The sequence below is a fragment of the Herpailurus yagouaroundi genome, unplaced genomic scaffold (assembly GCF_014898765.1).
Source record: "Herpailurus yagouaroundi ecotype Mexico unplaced genomic scaffold, PumYag 166, whole genome shotgun sequence".
Lineage (NCBI taxonomy): Eukaryota > Metazoa > Chordata > Mammalia > Carnivora > Felidae > Herpailurus > Herpailurus yagouaroundi.
The window spans coordinates 10169792-10183174 of record NW_024412407.1 but is presented as its reverse complement, the minus strand read 5'-3'; the positions used below and the strand labels follow the sequence as shown (position 1 = coordinate 10183174).

Here is a 13383-nt window from a genome sequence, read left to right as displayed (position 1 = left end):
CCTTGAGGTTTTGTATAAATAAATAAAAATGGACACAAGACTTGCTATTCAAGAAAGTTACAAAGGAGTAGTGGATAAAATTGTTGTTTGGAAGAATAACAATTCTTTCCTCAAGGGAAGGTATGATATAAAACTCTTATTATGCCCAAGAATACATGCGATTTAAATTTTTATACTTTTGCTTTTATTCACTTTTTAGTAACAGTGTAACTCACTTGATTCATGGTTATTTTTAATTTAATTTAATTTAATTTAATTTTTATTTATTTTGAGAGAGAGAGAGAGACAGCGTACATGAGGGAGGGTCAGAGAGAGAGGGAGAGAGAATCATAAGTAGGCTCCATGCTGTCAGCACAGAGCCTGATACGGGGCTTGATCCCATGACCTGCGATGAAATCCAGAGTCAGACGCTTAACCGACTAAGCCACCCAGGTGCCCCATGGTTAAATTTTATTCTATCATCTCCCTTTGTTCATTTTGACAAATATCATGAATTTTATTTGATTGAAGATACAATGCATGTACATTAGAGTAAGAAAGTAAAAAGTTGTAATTTTAAATTGTTGGGAAGAAGAAAATAGATGAGAAAATCATAAATTTTTTTAAAAAGTGAAATCAATGTTCCCTTTTGAATTTTAAATGTTAGTTGCATTCACAATTATCAATATAATTAATGATTTCAAAGAGTTAACTGAGGGTTCATATTAAAACTATTTATGGCATTTGTTGATTTGAAGATTCAAAGCTACCTCACACAAAATGATTGTAAGCCCTATGTTAGAGCTGGCATAAATCTGCAGTGTTACTCCATGAAGATCAGTGAACTTTCTTTGGTTCTCATCAACCAGGAGTAATGTGGGAGTCCTAGTCCAAGAAATTATGTTGAGAAAGAATATAAAGAATTAAGATTGAATATCTCCTGGAGACTGGGCTCCTTAACCTCTGTTCTGATTGCATTTTAAATGAGCCTGTGTTCTTGCATGCTATGAATGTTTCCAGAGACCATTTCTTGGATGTTGTATAGCACAATAAGATGGGCTTGCTTGAGAATTGATGTGCCTTCCACAGAAAGTCTAGCACTACTGAAGGTGTCATTGATCCAGAAGGACTCCCCACTGAATCAAAATCTTTCACCATAAATGATTAAATCTCACCCATTCCAGGTCAGGCCATTGTTGGAAGTTACATGTGAGTGCAATATTATATTAAGACCAAGAAAGAGGTATTTTTTAATGGATGATGAAAATTCTTCGTTACTCAATTCAGTATATCTGATTCCGTATAAATTTTCTTAATTTTGAATTGGCCCTATTTGAATTTGAATGTCATTAAATAAAAATCCAATTAATGAGGAGTGCCTGGGTAGCTCAGTGGGTTAGGTGTTCGACTGTTGGTTTCAGCTCAGGTCATGATCTCGCTGTTGGTGGGTTCAAGCCCTGCACTGGGTTCTGTACTGACAGTGCAGAGCTTGCTTGGGATTTTCTCTTTCCCTTTCTCTCTGCCCCTCTCATGCTGATGTTCTCTTTCTCCCTCTCAAAATAAATAAATAAATAAAAATCCCATTAATGGAACAATATCCTCTTCTCTTGAAGGGAAGGTAAATTTCCTGGAAAAAGGAAGAAGTGTGTGTTTGTGTGTGTATATACATACACCAAATATGTTTTCCTTTATTAGAGGAAAGAAGGAAACTCATTACCCATCCCATCACATTTTTAAAAATGCTCTTATAATAGGTTGTGTATAATACTTTGGACATTTCCTGAAACCATTAATGTGGGATGTGGCCAATGAGAAATTTATTCTGTTAATGCATTTTTAAAAACAAGCATTTATATCAAATCATTTTGCTATGTTTTCTTTAGGCAAATATTTTGCAGTCTTTTATATAAAAGAACCTTAGCTATTCAAAGGGATATAGTGACAAATCTTCACCTTTAAGGATTTTAAAGCCTAGTGGAGGGAGAACAAATGTACATAAGTAAGTCAAATAGAAGGTAGAAAGCAATAAGGGACATCGGAAAGGTGGATCCAGAACTAGTTGGAGGGGCAGTGAGGGCATCACAGTGGTGACGTGACTTTGCCTAGGCCTCAGAAGATGGGCAGAATCTGCAGGTGAGAAAGAGAGGTAGAACATTTTTGGAAAAAGATGTAGGACTGCAGATGGCATGGAGGTGGGAGAATGCTAGGCTATTAAAATATGCTGTAAAACTGGGTCCAGTCCCATTCCTCACAGAACACTGAAAAAAAAAAAAACAGAGACAAAGGGAGTAATATTTTGGCTAGTGATACAGTTAATAATCTATACATACAAAGAAGTATTTAGATTTTGGAGTTTCTGATTTAGACAAGCAAAAAGTATGGTATTTTATTTGTTATGTATGTTTTGCTTCTATGAAGAAGTTCATGGTATCTTAAAGATGCCTTCTCATGTAAGGTAATCTTGATCGATGTTTCTAAAAAAGTCTCAGTACTTGACGTGTTAGACGACCTTCAATCTGCTCATTCATTTTGTAAAGTCAAATGAACTGCAAAAAAAATTGAACTGAGGAAATATATTCTTCTTAATTTTATCTCTGTATATGTTTAAGTGTTAACATACTTACATATTCTCAATAAAGCGTAAGTTATATCCATATTTAAACCTGAATGTAAGATTTCTGGAAGTGCTAAATAAGTTCCTTTTGTGGCTTCAGGTCACGGATATGATGCTTCAGGACAAACCCTATCCTGATTGGGGAAAATCTGCAAGAGCTTTCTGGAAGAAAGGAAATGTTAGGATCATTTTATTCTGGTAAGAGAGTGTTTCATTTATCGATTTTTAGCCTTCCATCATTCACAAAGAACTTGAGCTGGATGTAGTTTTTTTAGATATATAGAATTCTATGTAGAGAGCCATTTCTAGTGGATATTATGCTCCATTAAGATGATTAAAACCATAATCCTAATTATTTTATGAATTACTTTCTGCTTACACATTGTTGCATATGCACATTTTCAAGAGATACATTTACTAATAAAATAATACGTATTTTACCAGAGGTAAGTAAGTTTTTTATTCAGCAAAAACAAGCTATAATTTTCATCAATGAAATCTGCCATAAAAATGTCTCCAGTAAATTCTAAATTTCCAGTACATTTGACAGGATATAATTTTGCTTTGAAGAAGTTGTACAGAGAGGGAACCTATTTACAAATCACATCTGGCTCATTGGCATTCCTTCTTCACGTAATTTCCTTTAGCTCTCCAGACCAATCATTGCAATTAAAAAAAAAAAAAAATCCATGTCTTATGGAACTTTGTTGTTTGTAGAGTCAATACTGTTGATGTGTAATTGAAGAAGTTTAAACAGAAGATATAAGAATAGACAGTAAGAAGGGCAGTGGCCAAGTACAGATTCAACCTAATATTTGAAAAGGTGTGCACTAACACACAGAGTGTTGGAATGGATGATCACTTGTGCCTGATAAATTCCACCCTGCTCACCTGGCTTTTGAAATGATAGAGAAAAAAAAATTGTTTGTTCTTAGATTTAATTCTGGGGGTTTATTTCTTCTTTTCATGTACAGACTATGAAAATCATGGGGCAAAATAAACATTCTAAGCCATCTTTGTGCTTTAACACTAGAATTAAATGTTGGTAGAGATATATGGCATTCTGAACTCAATTCTTAGAGGTAAACAAAATGTATTTCAAATAGTGTTGTAAAAATGAGTATGATTTTGTAGACTTTTTTTATACCTTGTCTCTATGAGTCAAGTGTGGCCTATTTTTATGGTGCATTTGACCTTCATATTTTTTTTCCTGTGTGAAAGCTCCCCATGTAGCTTGTCTGAATAATATATAATATAATAACTATAGGAAATATTTGAAGATATGTTTTGCTCCAACCACTATGCTAAGTATTTAACATTCTATGTATTTACTCATTTAATCCTGACAACCCTATAAGGTAGGCATTATTATTATAAGTATAGGTCTCTGACTGCAGAGATCCAGTTATTAATCATTATACTAGACTGCCTCTAGGAGAACAGATGATACATCACTGTGCAAATTTCCAAATGATTACCTTTAATCCTTTTTTAGGTAATGGTCCTCTATAAGAATGTGATATTCTGGGGAGTCATTCTATCCTATAGAATTCTCTATAGAGGTTTTAAGAGTCATAATTTAAAAGAAGATAGACACTAATATTAAAAGATTTTATGGGCTATCTATCTTAAAACAATATTAATTTACTATGGTTACATAAATTTTCTATTATCTAATGCACCTTCAAAGGCAGGCTGCTGGTTATTGTTCAATATGGCCAGTTACTCAGGTCACATGCATACTATTTGCAAAAGTGAGCCATGCATACAGTAATCTCAAGACCCCTCTGATTGTCATTAGCTACTCTTAATTGCAATTGATGTTTCAGAGGCGAGGAATCCATACTGGATTATTCCTTAAGCATCTTAGTATGTTTTCCTTGAACATTATTACTCAGGTCTATATATTACCAATTGCTCTTATACAAATGGGTTTATTTTTGACAAATGTGATAACATAGCTACAATGGATAACCTAAAGCATATTTTAAATGTTATAAAAATAATTTAATTAGTCACTGACAGATAATATTCTTGAATGGAGAGCAATTCAGTTCAATAAATTCACACTCTTATAGTCATTGTTTTTGTAAAATTATTGATTATTAGATAATATATTTGAGACATGAGTTTTTTTTGTTGTATCTCAAAAGTGGTATTTCACATCATGGAGAACATAAAATAACTGGAGGAAAATTTAAAAGCCACTCTAAAAATATTTTTCCTATTTTATCCATTTCCATACAGTTAGATTATCTTGTCAACAGTTTTCATGGTTTTAAAAAGGGAAAATCTGATGCAAAAAGTTGAATATGGAAATTATGTGGGAAGTGATGAAATCTTCTGTTTTGTTCATACTTTTTGGATAAAAGGGATTTAGCAAGTATAAAGGGAATTTGTTTTTTTAGCTCTAGGAGATAACATACAAAAATCATTGGCAAGGTTTCAAATGTAACAAAAGATGGTATTTACACACTGCGTGTTACCCACTCAAAAAGAGGTATTTTCTTTTGGTTTTGCCTCAGTTAAGGGAACAGTGATTAGTGTGGACAGCCTGTACTGGAGAAGAAATTTTGCAAAGAAAGTTTTCCTAAGTTGCAGTGTGATTATGTGCAGCATTTTTAGCAGTACGACATGCCATTTTGTTCTGGTAAACCTACCTTTTACCTACATGTAGCTGCTTTAATTCACAGATGTCTGTCAGCTACTGTTTCCTTTGTAACTGTGGGGCTGAGTTCTTCCTTGATTCCTAGTGATAGATGTCTCTATGTTGAGGAAAATGGTTCCTGTCTCTTTCTGTAATTGTGCAAAGACAGAGCTGCTATAGCACACGGGCTTTTATGCCGGGGGTGAGACTAAAGTGATTGTATTTGAAAATACTAAATGGGAAAGGGAAGAATATTTATAGAACTTCCCTTCCAAAATCCCTTTCTCAGCCCTTTTGATAATTAAAAAGAACAAGATCTAAGAATTTAAATCCTAGATTAATTCCATACACTGTTCTATTTTACAGAAGGGTTATGAAAAATCATTTCCACTCACTTGTATCTGAAGCAAACATATGCATAACCAGACATAAAAAAAAATCCAAGTAATATACACCTGAAACTAATGTAACATTGTGCACGGGCTGTGCTTTAATAAAAATAAATTTAAAAAATATTAAAATCAAGTAATATGATATTTATGTTAGCTCCTATTTCCCCATTTTATTTGTTCTCTAGTGAAACAATTTGTATGCTTTTGATGGGAAGCATCTTGGGATAATATTTTCCAAAAGCTTAGCTTTATTTAAAAATATAAGGGAGACAGTCTTCTGCGATGAGTAGAGGAATGGGCAGAAGGAGGCTTTGGAAAATCTGGTGTTCATTAGGGCTTCACAATTACTCCAGTACTTTGCCTTCCAGACACAGGAGGGTTTTGCACTTTTCTGCCCCCTCTGACCACATGACTTGCTTTGGCGAATTAAAATGTGAGTGAAAGTGGCACGTGTCACATCTAAGTAGAAGCATTTAATTGTCAATGAGAAGCACTGAAGGGAGCTCATTTCTCGTAGCAACTGAAAGTTTACATCTAGCTGGAGCCCTCGTCATTCACCTTCCCTGAATGACCAGTGTAAACCAAGCATTCTTAACAACACAGTGATCATATAGTGTGAGTGAGAAATAATCCTTTGCAGATGTTAAGGCCCTGAGATGTGGGGATTATTTGAAACTGCATCCTGCTGAATATAGAAATTGATCCAAGAAGTTAAGTGTTGCTACAACAGGAGGCTGAAATTTTTGTCTTAAAGGCTGGACAGCAAATGGCAAAAAAGAAAAAAAAAACTGATGTTTGAGGCTGGAAAAATGGTAATACAGGTGTTATAGTGGCAAAGAATTTGGTAAAAACTGTGGTCTGTGATTACTTAGATGCTCCAGGAGAACTTGGAAAATTCTGCAAGTGTTATAATGTGTTAGTAATGTTAGTAATGTTAGTAATGTGTTAGCACTGTGTTGCTCTGTGCACGGGTGTACAACTGTTCACTTCCATTCCATTTTATTTTTTTTATTTTTTGGGTGATTAGTATCTTTATATTTGAAAAACTACTTTACCTAGTGCTCTAATAGTTTGGGTAGACATCTCTTGATCATGATTATCTTAATTCTTAACTGAGAAACAAACTGCTATTTTTTCCTTTTTTGAATATCGTGGTCATCAGTAAAGTCTAGCAAAATTGTTTAACTTTCACCAGACAAAAGGTAATCAAGAAATTATTATCTTAATATACATGGTCTGGGTGAGTAACATGATAACAATAAAATAGAATAATAAAAAGACCTAAGAATCAGTGGAAATGTCAGTCTGAGGAGTTTGGTAATAGCTCCCTAACATGCAATTAGATGTACGCCCTCTATGACTACTTCTGAGTTTTCTTTCTTTTTTCTTCAAAAGGGATGGGCTTTGTTATTCTGTGTGATCCTTTTCAGCTCTATAATGCTATTTTCTACTGTAAGATTAAAATATTGAAGAGTGAGTAATTCTGTTTGCTTTGCTCCAGAGGGAAGAATATGGACTACTATAGTCTGAATGTTAGTGTCCCTCCAAAATTCACATTTTGAAATCTTAATGCCCTATAGGATGGTATTAGAAAGTGAGGCCTTCAGAAGGGCTTCAGAAAGTGAGACTTCAGAGGGGCACCTGGGTGGCTCAGTTGGTTGAGCATCCGACTCTTGGTTTCTGCTCAGGTCACAATCCCAGGGTCATGGGATTAAGCCCCCCCATTGGGCTCTATGCTGAGCATGGAGCCTGCTTAAGATTCCGTCTCCCTCTCTCTCTCTCCCTTTGCCCCTCCCACCTTCATGCGTGCACGCGCGCGCGCACGCACACACACACACACACACACACACACACGTGCTCTCTTTCTCTCTAAAAATTAATTAAATTTAAAAAAGGTTCCAGAGACATCCCTAGTCCTCTCCGCCATGTGAAGAACAGTGAGAAGACATCAGCTATGAACCAGGAAGGGAACCTTCACCAAATTCTGGTGCCTTGATCTTAAACTTTCCAGCCTTTGAAATTGTGAGAAATACATTTCTGTGGTTTATAGGCCAGCCAGTCTGTGGTATTCTGTTATAGTAGGCCAAGCAGACTAACATATAGGCTAATGAATGTAAGTCACATGGAAGCAGATTTAGATTCATGTCCCTAATAATGTGAGCCTCTCAATGCTGAGTGAACTTGCCTGATGAAAGGCTGGGTTTCCTGCCAGTAGAAGTATTCCAGCAAAGGCTAGATAATCTATCAGGGATGCAGTAGAAGGATTTTCACATTCAGGGAGACAAAAAGGGAATCACTTCTAAATTTTCATCAAACCTACTGATTCTATGACTCTACATGTTTAACTAGAAAAGTATTACATTTTATTTGCTTTATAATGGAGAGGATACTAATTATAATTTAATATGTTCTGTATAAGTCCATCATAATTATAAGGAAAATTTTTACATTAGACAAAAATTCATGAAAAGTTCTGGAACAACTATAGTATGCAAAACCCTTTGCCTCACTTTTCAAATAATAAATTAGCCTGTATCTTTTTTCTGGATGAATTTTGTCTTCTGGCCTTCAGCTTCCCTTCCATCTCAACGTGTCTTGTTAAGCAGTTGCCTATCTTTAATTAAAAGCTGCCTCTGGAACTGAGGAAAAGCATAATAACATTTCAAGCCCAAATCAGGTAACTGTACCTATTGAATCAGTCACCTTAATTTTAAACGCTGCACAAAGTTAACAGGCTCCATTTAAGTGTGGCTGTTTCTAAACAGAGAGATCCAAGGATATACTTCAACTGGTTCTCTTGCTAGATGTAAGTTTTCTACTTCTGGATAAAAAGGTGATTGATGTTGCATTACTGTCTTGTCACATTATTGTCATATTATTTGGAGATTTTCACTTAAAAAGTGAATTCTGCATTTATGCATGATAGATGTAACTCCCAGGCATACATTTATACCTGCATGTTAACACAATCACATGCCCCCCCAGACTTAATTTTGCTGAATTTAGAACGTATGTTTTTATTAACTATTTAAGTAAATACTTATTAAGTGCTGAATGCAATGTAAAATAGTGGTTGAAAGCACATAGTCTGGAGCCTGCTGCGTGGCTTTCAGTCCTGGCTTTGCTACTTACTATTGTGTATTAGTTATTATTTTGTTTTAAATGGTATTATGATTGCTGTTACTTGGCATCAGGTGGTCTCTGTGGCACTGAGAATATAACTTTGAAAGAGAAAATGACTCTTGACAACATAATTTTCTGTCTGATGAGAAATACAGGGTGTTGAGGGGTCAGGCAAAGCCAGCCTTGGGTGTGGATGCCATGACATGGTGCTAAGAGAGCTCCAGGGATTGTTTTGTAAATGAACTAGAACCTCAGTGTCATCTCAGGATAAGCAGGAGTCAGGTGAGAGGAAACATGGCGATTGGTTATGGGAGTGAGGCAAAAGGAAAGTTCAAGGGTAACACTGAATGTTTAGGCTTAAGCCACTGAACAGATGGTGATATTATTGACTGAGATAGGGCATTGTGGTAGAGGAGTAGGTCTTGTGGGGGGGGTGGTGAGGGGGTGGGAGGTGTGTAATAAGCCCAGATCTGCAGGATGAGATACAGTAAAACCTTGGTTTGTGAGCATAATTTGTTCCAGAATCATGCTTGTAATCCAAAGCATTTGTATATCAAAGCGAATTTCCCCATAAGAAATAATGGAAACTCAGAAGATTCATTCCACAATACAAAAATTTTCATAGAAAATGATTATACTGTAATATAATACAAAATAATAAAGAATATACAAAATATAAAGAAAAATAAATGGTAACCTGCACTTACCTTTGAAAATCTTCATGACTGGTGTGAGGGAGACAGAGAGGAGGGTTATTGTGTAGGATGACTTTTACCATCACTAACAGAATCATTGCTATCTCTTGGCTCAATAGAACCTTTTTTAAAAAATTTCTTTATTAAGTTTATTGTGAATGGGGAGGGGCAGAGAGAAAGGGAGAGAGAAAATCCCAAGTATGCTTCGTACTGTTAGCACAGAACCCGACGACGTGGGGCTTGAACTCATGACACCGCAAGATCATGATCTGAGCTGAAACCAAGAGTCAGATGTTTAACCGACTGAGCCACCCAGGCACCCCAGAAACTTTCTTTTTGTGCAACTTTTACAAGGAACCTATCCAATGACACTAGCTTTGCCTCCTTTTGAGGATTTCTCAGAAATGTGACATTTCATTGTCATTAAACATATTCATCACTGGCACTACTATAGGCTTATTTGGGTGGTGTTTTTCTACAAAATTTTGCACTGTTTCCCGCATTTTACACATCTTCCTAATCTTATTCGAAGTGAGGGATTCCTCTGCCTTTTTCTCCTCCTCCTCTGCAGACGAGATGCAGACATAGACTTCTTATAAAACCTTGCAGTTTCAGCCACTTGAATACCTCATTCATACTTCTCAATGATTTCCTTCTTAACTTCCACAGTAATCATCTTCTTACTGCCTTTCTTTTAGACCTTTTTCTACATTGGGGCCATTGTATACACTCGCACAGATGTTGACAACGGTACAATATTAATAAACTCTTGTCATATACTGTATCTAATGTAACTGGCAATAAGGCAGCAGAGGAAAGGGACTAGATCTGCAGGCAGCCTGACCTAGAATGAAGCAAAGCTTACCTAAGCTTACTCTTGTATGGAAAAGCCAAGGACTGTCCACAGGTGCTTTGAAGTGACAAAAACTACCCTAGTGACAGTTGTAGGTACTTTCCAACATTCTAAAAAATCACTGATCTACCAAACGCTGTGGCCTGAGACCCAGCATCCAGGCATGGGAGATGATAACCCACAATCCTGCAGAGAGGGAGAGGGAGGGGGGAGAAAGAGAGAGAGAGAGAGACAGACAGACAAGGAGAGAGAAGAACCATTGTCTCAGTTGTGACCATGTGACGTTCAGCATCATGTACTACTCGTATTGCAAGACATCACTCGTTTATCGAGTTAAAATTTATTGGAAATGTTTGCTTGTCTTGCAGAACACTCACAGAACAAGTTACTTGCAGCCCAAGGTTTTACCGTCTCTTACAGAATATAGTGAATGGTATTGCAACAGCATTGTGTGATAACAGATGGTAGCTACACTTGTGGAGAGCATAAAATAATGCTATGCACTTGCCGAATCTCTATGTTGTATACCTGAAACTAACGTAACATTGAATGTCAACTATACTTCAATTAGAGAAGGGGAGAGAGAGAGAGAGAGAGCAAGAGAGAGAGATACTTAATAAACAATTCTTTATATACATCTGAAGCTGCAGAATGAGGGAATGAAGTCCAAGACAGAAATATTACTAAAGTTTGTATTTCAGTTTATATTTTTACTCTCATGTAGATATTGTTATCTACATGCATGTGGTTTTTGAAGGAATGTGAGTGGATGTTGAGTGAGAATAAAAGATCTGTGATAAAACCTGTAGAGCTCTTTTATCTGGGAACAGGCAGAAGAAGCATCTATAAAGAAGTCAGAGAAAGAGAGGACAGAATGAAAAATATGAAAAGGGGCCAGGAGAAGAGAGAGTATCAAGAGATAGAGAAACATCAGCAGTCAAATGCTGGATGTGTAACAAGCAAGGTCAAAATGCAAAGTGTCTCTGGTGTTTTGCTGGTGACCTCAGCAGGAATGCTTTTCTGGAATATTGCACTAGCAGCCAGACCTGTACTGGGTCAAGCTGTGATTAGGAGAGGAGGAAGTAGAACCAGGGAGTATAGTCAGGAGGTGAGAAAGAAGACTGAAGGGATGTCTATATATTTAGAAATGAATATTCTCAATGAAAAAATGAAATATTTACCGGTTTGCTATTTATTGATTTGTTCAGAGCATATTCATTTCTAAAAGAGAGCTCATTTCAAAGTATTTGCTGAACAGATATTGAACCAAATAAAACCTCTTAAATTAAATTCTGTGGTAAAAATTTACTATGTGTGTAATTCTCATTCTTTAGTAGGAAGGTACAGTGTAAATAGTTCATAAGGTTTTAAATTAAAATACCTTTAAAATTTTAAAAGAAATGTACAAAAATGGAAATGGTGATTAAATTCTCTACATATCTCTGCCTATATCACAGTACTTGAGAGCAAGAATGACTTCTTACTGTTTTCCAAGGACTTAGCACAGTGCCTGACACACAAGAAGCATGAAGCACATTTTTGTGAAATTAATTACTTTGGTGAGGACCTTCAAATCTAACATACTCTATAATATTTCTGAAAAATTCTCTAGACTTCATTAAAATGATTAAATAGTAATTAAACATAAACATTTTCACTTAACATTTTCACATATACATTTCATATTCAGTTGATGCTTTACAAGAAAAGGTGTAATGTTTCTGAGTTATTCTTTCTGAAAAATGTTTAAAAGTATTTAATTTCAGTACTTTAAAAAGTCATTTAAAAAAAGAAAATAAAAAGTCATTTTGGTTCCAAATTACATACTTTACCTACAACTAGAAATTCCATTAAAATACTATGAGATGTATAACCACAATGACATAATTCCAGCCCCTACTGACCCTGAACATTTTTATCTTCGGATCTTTTCCTTATTTCTTAAAGGTAAGTGAGGTTTAAGGAAAAAGAATTAAATAAGCTGGTCTTAAATTGCTTAATAGTGCCTCTATCATAGGCCTTTATTCCAATTGCTAAAACCTGAAATAGCAACATTGAGCCCAAGAGTAATCCTTGGATTTATGAATTTTTGAAAGAAAAATGCCCTTCAATAAAGGCTTAGAAATACCGCATTAGATTTTCTGTATAACAAGAATTGGTAGAACAGTTATTCCTCTTTAGTTTTAAATCTGCTGGTTGAATGGAGTACTCCCCTGAGCCATAAGGCCTAAGTCATACTTATTAAGTTTCTAAAGTATAGGTCATGATTTCAAAAAACTCCCTTGAGTTTGCATATAATGGTATAAATGCACAAAATTAAACTGGAAATCATAAATTCTAGAAGAAAGAAGGCAGCATTTAACCAAGTATAGTGACTTGACCCATTTCAGGAGTGTGACAATCTTTGCCTATCTTCACTGTTTCTCATGACACATGCCCCCCTCCATCGTCTCTAGTAGACTAAAGTTGCAAGGCTTTCATAGTAACAGAACTTCAGACATCCTACAACTTGACCTGTTAGAAAGCCCAGACATTTTCTTTCTTGCTGTTTCCCCACAACTTGTAGGAACCATTGGTGGAATACTTTGAAGTATTTCTCTTCATCCTGCAAATGTTTACCAAGTGGCCACAATGCAGAGGACTCAGAATGAAATGCTACTACAATAATGTGTTTTGGTGCACAGAAGTCCTCCTTAAAAAGAGTGTTTGCTTTTGTGTGCTTTGATCAAAACCTGCCTGTGAGAATTAAGATTTTCTGTTCAGGTGACAGTTATATCAGAATAGTGGTTATTCTTTACATAAATCATTCCAATCATATTGTCTGTCAGCTTTTTGTAGAATGAATGAGGAGTAACAAATCTCAGTGTCACCAAGGTACAGATGGTTGTTTAGTACCCATGATTCACTGTGATTCACATCTGGTTCAGAGATTGGTGACCCACAAACTTAATTTTGTGGTACATAAGTCACTGTGGGAAACTCACAACTGATTGGTTTTCAAACCAGAATTGCTGGTAACTAATACTCCGATGTTCTCTGCAGGGCAACTTTTTCACCATCATCAAGTAGAAATGAATCAT

At 35.7% G+C, this 13383-nt stretch overlaps 1 protein-coding gene across 6 annotated transcripts in view; it reads left to right on the top strand.

Annotated features, from left to right (window-relative positions):
• Nucleotides 1-13383, top strand: part of TMEM117 (transmembrane protein 117) — a 508588-nt gene that overhangs the window by 340539 nt on the left and 154666 nt on the right. For all 6 annotated transcript variants that reach the window (XM_040488381.1, XM_040488382.1, XM_040488383.1 and 3 more), the window contains one exon: nt 2694-2791. In XM_040488381.1, the coding sequence (XP_040344315.1) occupies nt 2694-2791 (98 nt within the window). The remainder of the gene's footprint in view (nt 1-2693; nt 2792-13383) is intronic.